The following is a 20,271-nucleotide window of genomic DNA, read 5'->3' as shown; positions in this document are numbered from 1 at the left end:
CACTGTACGCCTTTCCTTCCCTGCTGTTAACAGTACTCTTTTAGTGGGTTGTAAAAAAAGAGATAGGAGGAGAAAGCGGAGAGAAAAAAGAAGAATTCTCTTCCAGAAGGTCAGGGAGGCGTTCAGAGATGGATAACTGCAGACTTATTAATAGTTGTTATACTTAACTCTCATCTCCAGACTTAATAAACACAGTGCAGTGGTGCTTGTCATTTCTCATCAACAAAGAGAGTGTCTCTGTGCCACACGCCGTGCTACTTTCAGTTCCTTTTCCTTGCCTGATGATGACAAATGGCGCATTGACCTTTCAGTGTACCATCCACCTGGGGTGGGTTAGCAATGAAGTCTCAAGTCATGGCAGCTATTTGCTTCACACAGCTCAACAGGTCACAACAGTCTCAGCATGTCTTATCTGAACCCCCTGGGGCTGGATTTATTTATAGATAAGTTTGCTGTTTACCAAGAAAAGTTTCATAATCAGTTATCTCTGTAAATCTGCATCTTTCAGGGACCTAATATCCTAAGTTTCATAAGAGAGAGCATGGTGCAGTGGTTCCATTTATTTTTGGTTTGGTTGGTCTCATTACACAGTATGTACTTGCTTCAGTGTTCAGTGTGGAATTTGTGAGCAGTGCAACCAACCAGAGATTTATCTCTCCTGAATTTTCTAGTTTGAATGATTTTTGAGGCCCAAAGAGATTAAAGTAGTGAAGTGTTTGAAAAAGAGGGGGAGAAATACAGTTTTACAAACATTTTTTCCCATTGCTTATCTCTTTAATTATCTGAACATCCTTTGAGAGTCCAGACCTCCAGACTGGGAAGCACTAGTCTTGTTATTTTCATTACCTAGTATGCATGCAAGTACACCTCAACAACATATGCTCAACTCAACAGTGTATGTATGGTGATGTCTGCACTGGTGTTTAACTTGTTCCGAATAAGATGTCAAGTGTACCCTTAGCAAAAAGTAGTTTATTCAAGTGTACTACGAGTATACTTATTTTATACTAAAAGTGAGGCAGTATACTTGACGAATATACTTAAGAATAGTATAGTGAAGGATACTTGGCTTATACTGAAAAGTATAAAGAAAAGTCTAAGACTAAGTACATTAATACTAAGACTTACACTTATACTTTAATACTAAAGCTTATACTTGTACTTTAGTATACTTTCTACTTCTTTCTGCCACAAAGTACTAATACTTAGTATATCTTGATCCAAGTACAGAATAAAGTCAAGTCATTGACTTGTGCTTACATTTAATTTAGCAGAATAAAAATGTTTTTCACTGCACACATTTGCTTTGAGGTATTACCCATTATAAACTTATATGTTCAAGATCATATAGTATATAGAAGAGTGTACTTGTGGTATATTTTAAGTATACAGTATTCAATAAACTAAAATGTAGAAGTATATACCTAGTACCCTAGTAGTATACAGATGAGTGTACTTGTATACTTGAAAGTGTACTTTTTGTAAACTTACTACTTGGGCCGTAGTATACTTGCTATACTTATACTTACACTCAAGCATACTTAGCAAAAAGTAGTATACTTGAAGTTCATTTTATTAAGGGTATGTCCTTTCAGATGCATACAAAACTGAAACAGGTGAGGTTTGTTTCTTTTTTTAAAACAACTTTATTAATACTTTCTCTTTTGTTAAAAGCAGAAAAAGATATGTATATATATATACATACATACACATATATAGGTTCAATTCTAAGTTATTCTCATATACAGAGCATAGTGGCTTTTGCTTCAGAAAACAGAAACAAGTTGCTACTCGTAAAATGTGAAAAATAAAAGTCCTCCCCTGTATTCACTGAGCTTAACTGAGTCAGCAATAAAGAAATTAAGTTTTCCTTTTCTTTAGAAAAAAAGTCTGGAAAGTTTATCATAAACATGGTGTTGCTGCTACATTAAGGCCAAACCCCATACAGATGTGGAAAACTTCCTTTGTAAAGTGACAGTGTAGTTTTTAAATAGTCTTTGAAATTAAATAAAAATCGAAAATGAAAAGCTTTTCAAAAAGCAAGCAAGTATTGCACAGACAGATCTCCTAGTACCCTTTAAAAATATTCAAAAGGAAACCGCTAGTACACCCCAGAGAAGAAATGTATAGCTAAGGTTTTCAGAGGAAGCAGCTGCTGCTGGGCAAATCCCTATTTCATGTAGATAACCTTGTTGTTTGGCGTCAAGTAGAAAGAGCATTTAGCATTTCTAACTTTCTGTTGGCATGGAGATAACATTGTTAAAAAGGTGCTGCAGTCTATGAAACAGGGCTTGTTGTTTTGCCATAGACAGTTAATCACCAAGACCCATTTCAAGGTGGAGGAGTGTCAGCAAGATACAGTTCTGGTGGGCTACAAGAACCTTAAAGACTCCTATTTGACCCATTGGTCAGTGCCAGTGGCCTTCTTGCCTGCAGTGTCTCATTAATATACAGTTCTTTACCCAGAGCACTGCTGCTTCGCCTCTAAAAACCTCCTCATTGGCATGGAAAACATGGAACATGACAAAAACAAAGCAATAAAGCAATAAAATATATATATAAAAAAATGCATCTCACTCCGTTACACCATAAAACTCAGTTTTCAAATCCAAAAGATAAGTTTTAAAATGTCAGGTGATTTAAAAAAAGACGAAGAAGACAACCATTAGCTATTCTAAAACAGATAAGGTCATCATATGGTTCAAGTTCTGGGGCTAGGAGCCTTATATGGAGCGAAGGAGATAAACCAAAAACAAATTCAAAGCATCATTCAAAAAGAATGTTTCTATTTTGTATCAGGTCAACTGATGCAATAATTTACTTAACATGGACAATAAGAGCCTAATCTAAAACCAATGTGTGGCAGGGGATGATAAGCTGCTTAAAAACAAACAAGATTTTGACAGAGTGACTCAGTTGTCTTAACATAACCAACAGTACTATGAACCAACCAGACAAAGTGAAAGCCCAAAGGCAAGTGACAATAAAAACACACACAGACATAAGTTGGAGGAGTGGCTTGAGCGCATTGATCTCTGATTATGCTCCAGAGTTTCTATCTGTTTTGGAGGTTCATGGAGTAGTCAGACATCCAGATGTTGTTCAACTTTAATCTGGCTGGTATAGCTTCAAAATGTCCATTGTGGAGTTGGGTGGGTGTAGTGGAAATGTCTTTATGTGTGGTAGATCTTGTGGTCGTATTCTGTGGCGGAGCAGCTGTGAGGAGAGGCCATGTCTCTGTGTATGGGTGCTGGGATGCTGCTACGGTGTTGTTGGTGGTTGTCAGTCAGCGCCAGGCTGAGCAGGCTGGTGCAGGTGGGCAGGTAGATGTGCTGCACGTGCTCCACCTCCGATCGACATACAGGACACAACTGTCAGAGGATATAAAAAAATGTATTAAGCGCTGAATAACATTTAGAGAGGGGCATTTATACATTTATTATACATTTAAATATTTGGCTTTGGTCAGACATGATAAAAAGATGGCAAAGTGGTCACCTATACTCTGAGCCAAATTTCAAATGGTTCAACTAATGTATTTATGCTGTGAACTCCTTAGAAATCCTTATCTAGGGAATATTGGGTGACATTGTTCTTGTTCTCAACTCCAAAGTATTCACAGATTTGCTTTAACTCATCTTAAACATTTCATGGCCTTGTTTCATTTTGTTAAATAATTGGGTTAACGCACATGTTGCCAAGATGTGTCAAAGCCAGCTAACAACAGTTGCCACTAATGTCTGACAGTATCAAACAGTTCTCAGAGTAATGGAAACCAGCTCTCTCATCAAATGTACTTGAGTAGAGCTGACTGCATTTAGGCAATTAATTAGTCATCACTTGTGTCATCTCACCACTATCAGTGTTAAGACTGAAGGACAATGACAAATATCTTACTTATGACAAGGTAAGCTTAATCATAAAAAAACACAAGTGTAATGGGTTGCTATTATGGGAAAACAGTTTTCAGTCATGCTGAAAGCAGTGGAACTTCCTTTCTCTCTATTGTCTGAAGTTTCATCTCACTCTTCCACACATTTATTAGCTGGGTCACGTTTCCTAGTTGAGTTAATGGAAGGGAGATTTGCCTGGCTGCTATAATCCCTCATAAGACAAACTCTCTCACACATACACACACATGCACACGCCATCTGCTTCCACAAAGATGGGCAACATTTAGCTTATTAAGTGGGGGGGTGGGGGGGCAATCAGGTCAGCAGAGTGTAAGAAAAGCTTTTGATGCGGTTTAAAGGACCATAAAGGATGAGAAGCTAAAAGAAAAGTATAACTAAAGAGCTTTTGGGTACAGCTGAAAACTCAAAGTGGGCTCAGGTGCCTCAAATAAAAAGGACCAAACAAAAAAGGAAAAGCTTGAAGTTCTTGTTGAAATCAGCATTTGCAGTATATAAAACAGCAGTGTCATCTCTCAGTGTAAATGGCTTGAAAATGCTCACCTTTCTAATAAAAAGCCCCCCACTGTGACTGATAAACACAGTCTTCTATAGGAAAGTGTAGAGACATTTTCACAAAAACTGAAAAAGAACCTTACCTGAAGCTGATTTGCGCAGGTCTGGCAGCACACCATATGGCCACATGGGCAAAATGCAGCATCTATCTCCTCCTCGCAGCAAAGCATGCACAACAAAGCTTCTCGAAGCTTCTGCAGCCTCTCCTGCAGGGCTCGGCTCTGTTGGCAGCTCCCACAGTCCAGCCCCTCATCCTGTTGGTTGTCCCGGCTTGGGGAGTGTGAAGGAGAGGAGCGTTCCCCGCTGCCAGAGCGGGACACCAGATCCACCACACCAGAGTTGTAGAGGGCACGACGGGCGTGGTCGTACACTTCCTTGGAGGTACGTCGGATGTCAAAAACATACTTCTTGCCCAGGTTGATGTTTTCGTTGAGGAAAAGTGAAGCCAGGTGGCCCTTGAAGTCTCGGCTGTACTGCATCATCACTGCATTCGTAACTGTGTCACACCTGGAAATTAAAATAAGAAAAAAATATGTGTAAAAAATAATAACAACTGTCAAAGTTTTAACAGGAAATCGCCAATTTTGATCAAATCACTTTCATTAACTAATGATTGTTTCTGCAGTCACTGTTGTGTAGGGTTCATCTCTATATAATTTAACACCGACCCTGCACTGTTTATTTAGACAACACCAAATGTTAATCCTGTTCTGATACCACATTTGCCATGGTGAGATAATCACTGTACACTTGTTTCTGAGAAAGCAGGACGAAGACATGACTGCAAAGAAATGAATAAATGAACCTGCAGACTCTGAGCTAAAACCCATCCCTGAAACAAAAGGACAGGGCTGTCTTTTGTATCTTTGTACTATTGTGACTGAAAACAATTTCATAGCTCAGCCATTTGAATTGTCCCTGTTAGCTAAAAATTTCACATGCGTGCTCACAAAAAGGCCCACACATTGTTTATAGGAAGGGAAAAAAAAGCATATATCCTTCTTTGTCCTGAGCAATCACTGTTTTCAGTTTTCATGCAGGTCAAGGACTTGTTTTATGTGTTTATGTGCCCCACTTTGCATGGATCTGTGCCATATCAGGGTTAAAAATGAACAGGAGCACACTTGGTCAATGAGTACAAATGTAGGAGAATGAATACTGAGTAATAGTTGCACTCCAAAAAGAGCAGATCAAGTTAAAAAAAAACTAAAGACAACACATTATAGGCCAGGTTTTCCCCCCTTGTCATTCACTCTAGCTGTCATTACTGATTACTGAACAGTGAACAATAAACTGCTCTGTACATCATCAGTACATCCCATCATAGTAGTTAGGAAAAAGCAGGTCAGACTGGTGAATGACAAGACTGCTGATACACGCATACAGAAACACAAAGCTCAACTGAGCAGCAGAACTCAAAATTACTTGTAATGGTTACACTATCTTAACCCAACATGAGGTAAGATATAGCCAACTGCGCTCATTTGCCTATAATACTTAAAGCCAGCACTTTGAGCCACGGTACAAAGTCAAAGGCCTATATCCACTTCTATTCAAATCTGGCTGCACAGTTATATAACGTGTGACTGTATGTGAGGCATTGATCTGAGTTTCAATATTCTACGTTATTTGCTCTCACCTGTAGAAGGCATGAGTCTCTGTGATGGCCCGGTAAAGGCCACTGGCTGCCCGGTTACTGATCAGCTTGAACAAGAGCACCACGCTGTCATTTGTATCCTTGGTAACTGTTAAGTACACAGTTTTCCCCGACTGGGTGGCAATCTGAATGATGGGATAGCTTACTCTGAAAGACAGAGAGAAATTCTATGTAGTGAAAGACAGACATGCACAAGACATAAAAACGTACATTCTTGACACCTACTGCAACACACTATCACTGTAAGAGCACATACGGCTATTAGTAGATGCAAAGATTAATCATACCTGTTGACTAAGCTGAAGTCCTCCTTGCAAACAGCGATGCCCTCCGGACCGACTCCTATTGCTAGCCGCTGGCCGTTTGCATCGCGAGCCCAGTGCCACTCCACACCATAATGCTCCAGAGATGAGACCAGCTGCAGGGCCTGATACTCCACTGAGCCCTGGCCCGAACCCTCCAGAGCCTTGTGTCTAGATATGATACTGCAGGAGAGATGGAAAGTGAGACCACAGTTGTAGGTGGTTCAACTCAAATGCCCAGATTGAAAATTAGCTTATAATACAATATTATTGCTTATTTATCATGTACCAAGAACACCCACTGTAATGGCTGCATTATGCAAGCAAACTGTCAAAGTTGAGCATGCCTTGAGGCAGAAAGCTGTTATGTTGAACTGGTTCTTCTGTAACAACTATACTTTTAAAATAAATGCTGAAGAGGGTTAGCTGAATGCTTCGTTTAGGTCTGCATAGACTACAGTAAAAAAACACATAGAATTGCCTCTTAACTGTGGATCAAAGAGCAAATAAAATAAAATAAAAATCATTGTGAAGAATATCGGCTCAATGCATCTACCTGCATACATAAACACACAGTCATGCTGGGGTTGAGTGTGGGTGTTGCAATAACAGCAGTGCCTGCTGGCACAATACTGCTCAAGTTTAATGTAGCATGTTTGGCAGATGGGCTTGATAATATATAATTTGGGAGTCTCAGCATTTGAGGAACAGTATCATGTGCATAAACAAATGGTTCCAGTACATATGAGTACTGTTGCTACAAACACTGCAGTCATTCCTGAATAAATTCACATCATCTGTAGTTGGGACAGTCACTGCTGTATCCAAGTATTTTTGGACTTATGTTGTCAAACTTTGATATTTGATAATGCATTTGGATCCATATTCTCTTACTGACAGTAGTGAAAGTTTGTCTCCTGCTTTTTGTTGAGAGAGAAAATACTCAAGATGTACAGTGGGAGGTTCAGTGCAAACACTGGTTATCTGATTTCCTGTCATTACTCTGTTCTGCTGACAATATGTTTGTGTACAATCTGAGACACACACACACACACACACACACACACACCTAAGAATGAAGACAGAATTATTAGCCCAACTTGTAGAATTATTGGAAAGCATTTCTTTGAACACCAGCTGCCACATTATGCCATGCCATGTCTTTGGCTTGTTGCCATGACCCACTATTTACTTTTGGGAAGGACTCCTACCTCCCCCAGAGACAATGAGGGTGCTGAGTATCAGGAGAGCTGACATATTGAATGACTGTAGAATTGCCAGAACAATTGCATATGCTGGTCTTTAAGTTCAAAACAAGAAGTAATGATGAGATATACTACAGTAATATAAAGTACCTGTTGATGGTGTCAGGGCTTGGCTCCTCTCCACACAGCTCTGAATACCAGTACTGGGCTGTGTTTTGGTTGTAGTCACCAAATTCGGCTTGCGCCAGGAGTGCACTCAGCTCCTCTGCTTGTTCGGAGCCCATACGCAGGTGACCGTTATGGAGATCCTCCTTCACGTGCATGAAGAAGACGTGTCTGGTGGACAGAGAAAACACAATAGTGGTCAAATGCGAAATCTTATAACTGACATTAAAATATTAGACATTTTGGGATGGACTTCTGTTGAATTAAAACCAACTTTACATTTATCCAGAAAGAAGATTAATTAAATTATTGTCTAGCCTTTACACAAATCAGGATTTTTGGGGCCGATCACCGATCAGTGAGTTTAAATAAACCGATCACCGATCCGATCAAGTCTTCTTTGTCCACGCTCCGTTTCTTAAACTCGGCATGCTCCTCCTCGTGTTCCCTATCCAGGTACATTTGTGGTGTTGAAACATTTTGCAGATGCTTCCCCACGAGGTACTTTAGTGTTGCACAGATTGCAAATAGCTTGTCTGTCTGCAATCTATGCAACTGGAGCATCTGCAAAAAGTTTCAACATGACGACTTTGATCGGATCGGCGAATTAAGACATTACAGCCGATCTCACAAATTGCATAAAATGCAAAATATCGGCCGATCCGATATAGATTGGCGTAAAGCTTATTATTGTCTCTATCATTATGCATAATATCACTTTTACTTATCACAGACTGACTTTCATGTGTGATGGCCAAAGGAGTCAGCACATTGAGCACAGATAGGTTGTAGCAGGTGTTCATTATAGGGCTAGAATTACACCACAGGTGTTGGTGTGTATAGCAGAAGCAACTGACATTCTTTGTCCCAGTGACTCACTTTCACTTTTTTAATCTCTTCCTCAAACACAGTAGGCTGTTAGAACAACCGTTAAGTGTGAATTTACGTCAAAGCTCTTAAAGTGGAAGTTGAGGGAGGACAAAAAAAGTTAGAGCATTAAATAGCATTAAATAGTATAAGAAATAGGCTACTTGACTTTTAACCTGGTGATTCAATGAGAAACTGTCCTTTTACTGCATCTGCGTCACATCCATTTGCTGTTGAGTGAGAAGTCTGAATGTTGAATGCAATAATGGAACATAAAATGACCTATAAACACCCAGCATCCTGTCTGTGCACTTCATCTCTGGCTTGTTGTCAAAAATGGTGGTTCAATAACCCAAAAACAATTCATTCAATATGTCCATGTACAGTTATGCCAAGTTATTACTTATCTTGTTTTGTGTGATATAGTGGACTATTCTATTCCACTATTCTTATTCAAAAGAGGTTGGGTTTGGGAGGTGACATTTGGAAAAGTAGTTCAAACACTAAAGCTAGTTAAAAACAACAATTGATTCGGTTTGGGCTGAACGATAAGATAAGAACACCAAGTTCTGGTGTGGCCAAAGAAAATAACTAAATTCTCAAAACTAAGCAATGGCAGGTTCTTAGGTCCTTTCCATTGTTTTGACTCGAGGTTGTGAGGAATTCTTTCCTCTTCGCTAGCAGCAGGAGACAAGACGTCAAAACAGAAACACCCCCTGCTCTGAATTCAGTCCTTACATTATGGTTACAAAGTTGACCTAAAGTAACCTTAACAGATCCTTCCTTGAGATGACCTTAGGCACAGTAACCTTAAGAAAATCAGCATGCTTCTATTCACCTGCTTCTGTAACCGCAAACCAGCTAGTCAGCTTTCCGCTTGTTGCTGACGTTATTCTGCTGTTGGTGTTCCTGGTGTTTGGCATTCTTTCATTTAAGTTGCCTAACCTTTGCTGTTTGTCATCCTCACTCCAGACGTGTATTTTGCTTCTACAGGTCTTAGCAGCAGGGGAACGACTCTCCCAGTTCTAACATGAGCAATACAACAGTGATCTAATGTAACCTCCAGACCTCAGGTAATAAGAAAATGAAACTATGGCAGTACTCTGTGCTGAGAAAAGCTCTAACTTGACCGACCACATCCTGATGACTAAAAGCTAAGTTCACCTGAAACTGCTTATTGTCACATGCAAAAAAAAAAAAAAGTTAAAAAGAAAATCTCCCTCGGGCAGCATTTCTCTTTGATGCCTTTTGTAAAGAGAGACATTGTTCATGTGTGCAAATCAGGTCAAACTGTGACTTTAGGATATTTTAGAGGGTTTAGAGAGACACTGATGCAGGAAAGTAGCACTCATTACTGCTTTATTAACTTCATAGAGACCTGTAGTGCTTTGTTTGGATTGAATTGCATCTTGCAAAGAAGATCTTAGGGGACGTGCAGGAGGTAATGTTTCCTCTGTCATCTCTTGGGACAAGGAGCCAGACTCTTGAGGGAGCAGGACATCTGGTGGCAGAATACGCACACGTGCGACTGTCTGTAGCTACCTCAGTATACAAAAAAACATGGACACACCTAATCCCACAGACATATTCACGTGCTTTTAAAAGATATCAACAGCAAAGAAAGCAACTGTGAGGGACATAAAGTCAGTCTACACCACTCTTGATATAACCAGACCATAACAACGAAGCCCCGTAGCTGACTAGCCTTAGGCATAACAAACAGTGCTTTGATATGGTGTTAAACATCCCATTCCCTCCAACGCGCACACACACAAACACTGTGCTCTATTGTGTCAGGCCCAGCAGGCGTCATGTGATGAAGCGCTGCTACTTTGCTACCTGCCTGACGCAAACAATGGGCCTGACTTGACTGGGAGTTACAGGGTGCCGACAAAGGGTTATTCTAGAGCAAGCTGCGGAGGTTACTCTAGTTCAGGCGGAGATTGGCAAGAGGTTATTATCGGTCGTGGTGCCAATGAGCAAGACATTTCATATCTGAGCAGGCTGGGGCTTGTGTTGATGAATGCTTTGGTTAGCTTGTTCTTGTGACATTGACAGAATTTTTCACTTATGCGCTGAGTTTAATCTCGGTGCTGTTTTACTTGGCCGACCATCTGTGACAATGTGGACTGTGGTATGCAACTTTTGCCCACTGGGCTGCTAAGCAAGACATTTGACTCCTGCATTCCCAGTGTTGTGGTTGGCCACATGTATGTAAACAGGTGCCCGTGCTGTGCTGAGCTCAGGCCATATTTCTAATTATCATTTGAAAGGCAACACCTCTTATAAGTCGTAGAGTAGAACAGCTTAACAGGCCTGCAACAGGAGTTACAGTTCACCAAAAGCTTGTTCCTGTTTGACTGCCCTGAGGCTGAGTGAGAGGTGTCTGATATGTACTTTGCGAAACATCACAGCACCATGGCTAACACTGACAACACACAGCTGTGACACATGCAGACAGATTATTTTTTCCTATTCAGGCCCCTGTGAAGCTGAACTGCTACTGTATCCTGCTCTAAACACACCATTTTTTTCCTGGTTATTTTATCAGCTGCAGAGCATGGGAGAAACAACAGCTCACAGATACAGTAACTATGTCTCCCAGCACGGTGTTTGAGGTTGTTTTTTTTGTGTGTGGTGCCTTTTTTGATTTGTTCCCTTAGTTGGAACATTTGAGCCTTGAAGTGACTAAATATGTCAGGAAATACCTTCTTAAAAAAGAGGTTACCCCTCATAACCCCATGAGGTTTACAAGACCGTAGCCAAGGTGACAAGACGAGAGACGGCAGAGTGGAAAAATGATCCTCATGCTTGACCAAACGGGCGTGCAGATGATCAAGAGTTTAAGTCACTGTGACTCTCACAAGAATGAGTTTGCTGGGCAGAATCACAGGACTTAAATCTGTCTCTTGCTGGCATGTGAGAACGCCAGGTTGTATCAGCTTGAGAAGCTGTTCATCAGCACCAAGACCTCTCCACTGTATACTGCACGCATTACTATTCAGACACATTTGTACACGCATCAGTACAGTCATCTATGAAGGGTACATTAGTAGACAACATCACTGCATTCCCTTTGTCTTTGGACTGGGCCTCGGTGACTTACCAGACACACAGACCAGAGCCAGGAAGTCTGTGCTGAGACCAAAGTCTCCTGGCCTACTTCACTGTGTTACACTGTATATACCTCATGATTTATTTGTCCTTCATAGAGATAACCCATAATCAACGTCTTAAGAGGCTTACTCATTTATAGTCACAATACCTCCTGTGACTACTAACAATGCATTAGAAAGCAGAATAAGTACATGCAATTCAAAACAGTAGTTGCAGGGGAGGGAGAGATTACTTGGGTTGCTGCAGGAATGTTTGAATAGTTGATTGCCTGGTTGGAATAATTCAATTAAAGCAGGACTGAGCCCTCAGAAAGAATATCTGAAAATAGGTCACTGAGTGGGTATGAGATAATTCAAGTTTTTCACCCGATTTCTTCTGCCCAGTGAAAAAATACTTAAAAAGGAAATTTAAAATGCAGTGTTTGTGCAATTTAGGAACTTATTGCCAACATAGTATTTGAGGAATCTTTACCAGTTTTTATATGTGCCAGAAAAATGAAGGACCAGCTAACATTCTCTTCAAGTATCAGAGGCTCATTACCAAGTCAACTAAACTCTTTCCAGTCTGTGTCACCCATCTATAAAACTCATTGTCTCATTTACTCATTGTTACCCATTGTGCTTTCTGCCCCAACCCAGTGTCTTTACACCCCGAAGTAGGTTGCAGAATGTCAGCCAGCTCAGCACACGGAGGAACAAAAAGTCCCCGTGAACTGAAACCTAACACTTCTGCCTAGAGACTGCACTTCATCCAACCAATCACCGGTAGAGTTACAGACCTCATCGGTTAGGCTCTCAATAATGCGGTTTGTGAGCTAGTCAAATAACACTGCTGGGAGCTGTGTGCTGAGAGGTTACTATGTGTCAATGAACTATAGTAAACTCTGTGAAACATCTTCTCCTTAGGTGTGGGCTGAACGGAAAGTCAGTCTAAAAACATGACACTTATCGAAAGCAAAGTTTCGATAGTGTTATTTAGAGTTTCAAGTTGCAAAAGAAAAAAAAATTGTACTAAAATTAAAACATACGCCTATTATCTGTGCCAAGTTAAACTGAAAGCTGTACAGCAATAAAACAAAGAAGCTGTTTGTATGCTAAATGCCTCGGGTTACAAGCTGGTGCTCTGTACTGGATGGTAAAATGGTGATTGAAGCCCAGCATCAATCCTGCATTCAGGCATAAACCCCCCCCCCCCCCAAAAAAACAAATTTCCATTTCTACATTTCATTCCTAATCAATAGCTAATAAGACTTCAGGACAAACCAGGGTTAGGTTGCCAAAGTTCACAAAAAATTAAGGAGGAGAGAAAATGATAAGTGACTAATTACTGATGGTGGAGCATGCTGATAAAATTATATAAACACATCTAGTGTGATCTTTGGCTTCATTTTCTTTGAAGCCTGCCACAGCGAACCAGGAAATGATATGTTGTGTGATCTGAATAAATTTCCTCATATTATTTTTGCAGAACACTCAGCTTGAGAGGAAGTGTAAAACAAGTGATAGTGTTCTTGTACTCAAGTTTCATGGGTGAGCTGATGAAAGTTAAGAACTGCATTTCACTCTTGTAAAAACAAAGATTATGCAGAGAAGAAAATACAGTCAAAGTAAACCTTTTCTTTGTGCCCAACTATGCTATGGCTGGACAAGTTGGTAGGTTAGGTTAGTATTTTTTGTTAGGAGTTCTTAGTACATCCATTCAACATACACCTTTTAACTTTTAGACATCATGGAAAGTTGGAACCTATCCCACCATGCTATCGGGTAAAAGGTGAGGAAACACCCTGGACAGGTCAATGGTCTGTTGCAGTTCATTTTCACCGCTCAATTTTTGGACTGCGTCATGGGCTCATACAAGAAGGATGGAGCATTGCCCCGGGAGTTGTCAAACACTGCAGTGCACTGAGCAATGACACAAAATGTATTTAAATCATTTGAATCTTGAATCATTTCCACATGTTCTACATCACAGAACACACTGTTTATTGACAATCTGACATGTTTGACTTTGAGGACAGCTTTCCTCACCATCGCGTAGTGTTAACTATTCTCAATTACTTCACTGATGTCTTTCAGACTGGATTTTTTAAATTTGTTGCACTGTTGCTTAAGAAACATGTGGAAAAAACCCTAACTTGCATTCGATAAACTGTTACAACATAATGATTGAACTTCCTCTGTTGTTAAAATGGGCCTTTTGGTGTGAGTTTAAGTGAAAAACAGCCTTAGGAACAAAGAGGTTAATAGGTTAACGATCAGGACCTCAGATAAAGCCTGTGCTAACAGCTGTGCCCTTTGAGGGTACCCAACATTTGCCTGATCAGAATGCTAAATACAGGGGCTAATGAAGGAGAAATATTCACGTATTTAAACCAAAAACACCCTCTAGCGAGTGGCGTTTAATGATGCAGACAACAGGCTGTTTTGAGGCCCTTGGGTCAGTATCTCTTAACCAATAGAAAGTGTGTTCTTGTACTTAATCAGTAACACATCACTTAATATGTCATGGAAATGCAGATGAATACAAATCACATATTTTACAAGTAAACTATGTTTCGCAGAGAAGCTTTTCTTTTCCACTGGCATAAAATAAAACAATTAAACTAAGAATCTGGGTGGTTGGAAACATTTTTAATGCAAGTACATTGCAAACCACTGGAAGGTTGGAATGGCCCTGCTTTAATCTTGTGTCTTTATTTAGTCTTCTATATGGCACCATTATCTGCCAAAAATAGAAGCTGAGATAGAAGAAGAAGCCATCCTAAGAGCCAATTTCATGCATCTGCAAAGTTTGCATTTGCAAAGTAAGCTGGGAAACAGATTTATAAAGCAAGAGAGAAATGGGGGATTGGAGAATCTTGAAGCAATGAGATTAAAGAAAAGGGTTTTTAGAAGCAGGAGACACAGCTGACATAGAATGAAGATGAACTGAAGCCTGGCGACTCATTATTTGTGATCTTTGACCTACTCCAGCTACCATAGCCTACACAAATTGTTCTGACTGCAGGCATGCTCCCAAGAAGTGAACATCTGTATTTTGGGTCTGAGCATTACAAAAAACCCCACCAAAAATGACATAGCTAACACATAATGAATTGTAAGGGATTCAATCAGACTAATGTACTATAAGCAGCCACAACTCTCTCTTGTTGGTTTAAAGCTCTTTGATAAAACCATCAAGTATATAGTCTGATAACTGACAAATGAATAACTGCAAAGTATCCAAATAGTCAGCTCTATGTAAGCACGAATACTCGTGTGACCTGTGAGGCTTTACGTGGCAGCACTGTACACAGCAGCTTACATAAGCTTTTCTGTGCATGCTTAGTCCAGCCCTGGTTATGTAATAAGGTCTATACGAAGGGCGTAGAGACAAAGGCCCACCCCTCAACTCAGCGTTACAGTATCAATGCTGAGAACATTTACTTGAGTTCACACATAATTGCTACTTCCAAAACCACAGAAACATACTGTAAAATGAGTTAATGTCCTGTAACTTTTTTCCCTGACTTGCACAGTATTGCATACATGGTTAAAAAAACAAGTTTCTGTAACAACCTGATCACAAAAGTGAAAGGCAATAAAGTTTCTGGAGACAAGAATTGGACACGCATTCCGGAACAAGTTATCTAGACCTTCCCATGTATTGAAAACCACAGAGTAACAGAAATGTGTAACAGAGAAAGCTTTTCTGTGCGTCTGAGGTGTAACTGCCTGCTCGCTGGAAGCGTGTCTGCAGTCTGAGCAAGATGTGTGGAGGCTGGATTAGCTGAAGTAGGTCAAAGGTGACAGCATGAGCAATGAGTAAAATAGGAGGTTATCAACGTGCTACTGTACTCAAATTATAAACATATTTTCTACATGTCAAATTAGACATTTTAAAAAGGTTTTTAAAAAATGAAAAAAAAAAATCACCTTTAGTAATGAAAATAGTACATGACATTAAATACATGTGAAATAGAATTTCAGAAAAATGCCATTTATATTCTTTATGGTCATTGTAAGGATAATATTGGAATTTCACAAAGCTGTTAATTAAACCTCAAGATCTCACTGCTGTGCACTGTCAACATCTTGCCCTCATCTCTAAAACTGATGCCAGCGTTTGCTCCCCCACCGCTAAATGATATCACATCCGAGCAGATGGATGGCATGAAGGCTGTGCCAAAATTAAACACATAACTTGACAGCATGGTGGTGTGTGCCATGTGCGGGTATTTATTAGTAGCAACCCCACATACCCTTCCCTGCCATCTCACCTTTTTTTCTACACACCCCTGACCCCTACCCTCCACCCACCCGACGCCAGCCATCTGTTGATAACCCCTGCTAATCTATTGGAGGTCAGAGCGCAGGCAGCCGGGTGTCCTCCACGCTCGCGCTCTCTATCTACCCCCGCCGCCTTTCACTTTCTTCCTCAAAAGGTTGCCAAATATGGGCTAGGGTGGGGGGCAGAGGGAAGTGGAGGGTGAACGAGATGGACAGAGGGGGAGTGAGAGCGGAAGCTGTTTAAATCTGACAGCGATAAAAACACAACCAGACCAGTATTAAGTTTAGACTTTTACATTTGAAGTGAGTGAAGAGACACAGATAAAGGTGGCGTAGTGGGTGAAGTGGGGAGCAACTGGGAGCATACTGTGAATGCCACACAAATCCTGGCCAAGGCAGATACATGTCAGTTTAATGAACAGCTCTAGTGGTATGCTGTGAGTGAGAGAGAGAGACGGCAGAGAGCAGCATGGAAGAGCTTAAAAAGACACCCGACAGATTCCCCTTCCAGTCCGTCCTCCCTCCGCAACTGTGGATCCGACCTTGCAGTATCAAACACTCGTCGAACCGCCTGGGGTGAATAAAACATCCACCGTATCACACCAGATACGGTGTGTAAACAAGTTGTTTTGGATGGGCTCCGAGGGCTACCAATTTCCCTTCTATTTATAACTTCAAACGAAATCGGGGCTGAGGAGCACTGAATCGGGATCCAGACTTCTAAAAGCTGGCTACTTTGTTCTCACAAAAGGGTTTTTGTTTAAACTGATCTAGCGAGAGGAGAGATGTGAGAAAGATATGACTAAAATGCAGTTTGCTGTATCAAATATTTTGGCTGTCTTTCTACAATACAAATACAAATGTTGGATTTTATATGTGAGTAAAGCAAATCTCAAGTTGACATGTAATTACATATCCAAAAATGTTTATAAACTATTAATCATAACTATGAAAACCAGTGACTAATAATGACACACTTTTGTCAAGACAAAATTTCCTAAGAAAAACACCCTACATTAGCCCTGTTACTCAGTTTCCAAATAGCATCTGCAACCATGTCAGACTGAGGTCTGTGCTTTTGTTCAACCAAAAATGGCCACAATTGAAACAAAACAAAAAAGCACAATAAAAGTTATTTTCAGCTGAGTGGGGGCAGGACAGAGGTCCTGGTTGGTGCAGAGAGGGTCCCTGGGGGCAGTCACAGAGCAACACATAGCCCCAAAGCTGCTAGATCACATTTCCTGGCACTCAACCAGAATGACCTATAGTAACCCCGGAAGGGCTTGTAGAAGAGGTTACTACAGGGCATTCCACTGTATTGTAAACAGTCATCAGATTATACTCTAACTTACTAACAATAGCTTTTTTTTTTTAATAACTTTTTTTCCTCCTTGCATGCAGCATTCAGTGATAAAGGGAATACAAGAAAACTATATATTAAATATAAACATGGACTAAATGTAGTTTCTTTAACAGGGTGGGGAAACACCAGTGTTCTTGTACTTGGCATGTGTGTTGAGAAATACAACTATATCTGCTCATCTCTGCTATTGCTGGGATTGTCTATGCAGCACGTGAGTTGGTAAACATACCTCGTCTGTTCCTGCAGAATGAGATGGGGCTCCACAAAGAACTTGACCCGCAGCCTCAGCCGACAGGGCGTCACATTATCCATCTGCTGGCAGATGCGATTCCTCAGATTCAGCCACAGGTTCTCTCCTTTGCTGCCTGTGAACTGCAGCCCAAAGTAGTCCACTTCAATTATGCCCAACTTTCTGCAAACCTGGAAAGAGATGAAAGAAATGGTGCAAATTATAAAAGCTAACTTTAGACAAATCATTTCAAGAGGCATCCTACACAGCTGCTAGGGTAAATTGCATTAGGGGACACATCATTTTGACATTAGATTTATAGTTTCTTAAACCTGGCTGCATATTTCAGGCTTTAGTCAAGCCCCTGTGTGACAGCAGGGTAAACTGTACTTGAATAAGACAATACATAATAGATTTAGCCTCCCAGTGGAGCATGGCAAGAACCAACAGAGTTCCCACACAGGAATCAATAAAGTTTCACGTGATTATTTGCATTGGGCTAAAGAAAGAAAAAATATTGTATCACTTTGTGTATTTGGATTCCTGCAACCCCCGTGCTACTCACACAGATAAAACCCATCAATATTCTCAAGCTCACGGTAGGGGTGGAAGTAAACTTGGAGGCTCTCTTCAAGGGGCTCATCAAACCACAATCCCACGCCCCCTCAGCGGCTGCAGCCATGGGGTTATTACATAACTGGTACGTTTGCCGGGAGCCCAGAGATAAAACTCATTCATATCCAAGGCGAGTTGGGAATATGCCATGCATACGAAAGAGCTTTACATTTTATTAGTGAGGGAAAAAACAACTTGAGGCTACCGATGAAAGGAAGACTTCGTATCCTGTTTGCGTGCGCTTTTTGGTGGGAAACTTTTTTCTAAGTAGTAAACTCGTTGGAAATCAAGTTTCAGTTTGAGTCGATTGAGAAGCTGAGTGGTTGCAAAGCAGACGAATGAACTCTAGTAACCCTGACAAGCCGTCAGCCTCTGACTAAGCCATGCAGGTAGATGCAACTGTGGGCAGTTTTATTCCAATGTCTCAAAACTTTCCTACATCTATATAATGCCAAGAGTTTCCAGTCTGCTCTTTTATTTTAATTTTTTGCCATTATAGACAAATGTATATTTTTTGTGCACATCGTGCGCAGCAGAACAGCTTTTTTCTTTCCTCACTGTATGCAACAAAGAAGCATATCGATAGTTTTTTTGTTATATACCGACGAATTCACACTGACTATTATGTCAATCAGCCAACAACATTTTATTATTTAACCTAAAGCATTTCTGGTCGCGCAGTAACTAGGCTCAGCTCCTCAGCATGTGTGGGTCAAAAATAAGCAACGAATTAATTTAAGTTAGGATTTTTTAAAAAGTTTTTCAAGACAACTAGTACTGTTACCTTAGCTTATCACGGCACTGTATTTATAAATCATGATATCATGATACATAAATAAAAAACGTGATGTGTATTCCACTACAGCCTACCTTATTCAGACAGTCTTCACCGTTCGCCTTCGCATCAACTTCCACTTCCATCACCACCGAGTCCGGACGAGTAACGTGGCAAAGCATTTTGGCTGTGTATTCAGTAAGTCTTTGGTGTGCCACTCTTTAAAACCAAAAAACAATCCTCGAGCCTTCTTGAAACCCCCCTACATGAAGCCTTCGTCACTTTCTTAGCCCTTTCACTCCGTATGGCGAAGCTGTGTGGCCACCAGCTGTAGGCTATATCAATGAAATGCCATGCACAGCACCGCCTACTCACAGTTGCCCAATGACATCCAGCTTAACGTAATCGCTGTCTTTTCCCAACCAATCAGAAGTCTTGTTACATCAACACGTTGTTCTTGCTAGAGCTCACCTCCCGTGCCTGGGAGTGTGAGGAGTCCGCTGCGCCCTCATCTGGCTAGCCTGTTGCATGGACCTGAAAGTGGCTCAACTCACCTGCTCCTAATGAATTAGACATTTCAGCGAACTTCAGCAGGCGTAAGGGGTGAATTTAATGGCTTGTGTACGGGTTTTCTCCTCTCGGTTTGTGTGAATTATGTATGGGAATGGAGTCCAGAAATAGCTGTGATAACGGGAAAACATCCCGCTTTACTAGCCCACAGTTGCTCTTCAAAGCTTTTATGAATTTTTCATGTTGGCAGCTTCGTCGTGTTTCCAACTCACTTCCACAGTTTTCATAGTACCCCTGCTGCTTGTGTAATACTTTGTGTCCTTGAACGGAAGACACATGTGCTAAAATGTGTCTTCTAAAACTTATTGTGAGGAACAGGTCGAGATAAAAGTGACTTCCCTTTCATCACTGCTGATATGAATTACAATAAAATGTAATGTTGCTGTGAAGAGAGGTGTTGTGGCATTTACACAGTTTGATCACCCATGCTATATTTGCTGTATTAATAATTTGGCTCCTGCCTTAGTGATCATAGGTTTAAGCTATGGAACTCGGTCATTTACAGCTAGATGAGCTAAATAATTTAATATGTATCCAGTCTCGTGTCTTAACAGTAATACCCACTATTTCCTGATATATCATTTATCACATATTTAACAAAGTGCTTTAATTGTAATGCTATCATTTCCACAGTGGGGCACAGTCTAGGCTAAAAGACACTGCAAAAAACTG

At 40.6% G+C, this 20,271-nt stretch overlaps 1 protein-coding gene across 1 annotated transcript; it reads right to left on the bottom strand.

Annotated features, from left to right (window-relative positions):
• Window positions 1-2,991: 2,991 nt before the first annotated feature.
• On the bottom strand, window positions 2,992-19,358 carry mylipa (myosin regulatory light chain interacting protein a). Its single transcript, XM_053334474.1, has 7 exons — window positions 19,125-19,358; window positions 17,640-17,830; window positions 7,781-7,966; window positions 6,411-6,608; window positions 6,106-6,270; window positions 4,550-4,973; window positions 2,992-3,371 (listed from the first exon to the last, which is right to left on the bottom strand). The coding sequence occupies exons 1-7, from the start codon at window positions 19,209-19,211 to the stop codon at window positions 3,174-3,176; spliced, it is 1,449 nt and encodes a 482-aa protein (XP_053190449.1). The 5' UTR covers window positions 19,212-19,358; the 3' UTR covers window positions 2,992-3,173.
• Window positions 19,359-20,271: the final 913 nt, after the last annotated feature.

This window comes from Scomber japonicus, chromosome 15, assembly GCF_027409825.1.
Source record: "Scomber japonicus isolate fScoJap1 chromosome 15, fScoJap1.pri, whole genome shotgun sequence".
NCBI classification, from domain to species: domain Eukaryota; kingdom Metazoa; phylum Chordata; class Actinopteri; order Scombriformes; family Scombridae; genus Scomber; species Scomber japonicus.
Note: the sequence above shows the minus strand (reverse complement) of the source record. Positions and strands in the feature narration are given on the sequence as shown.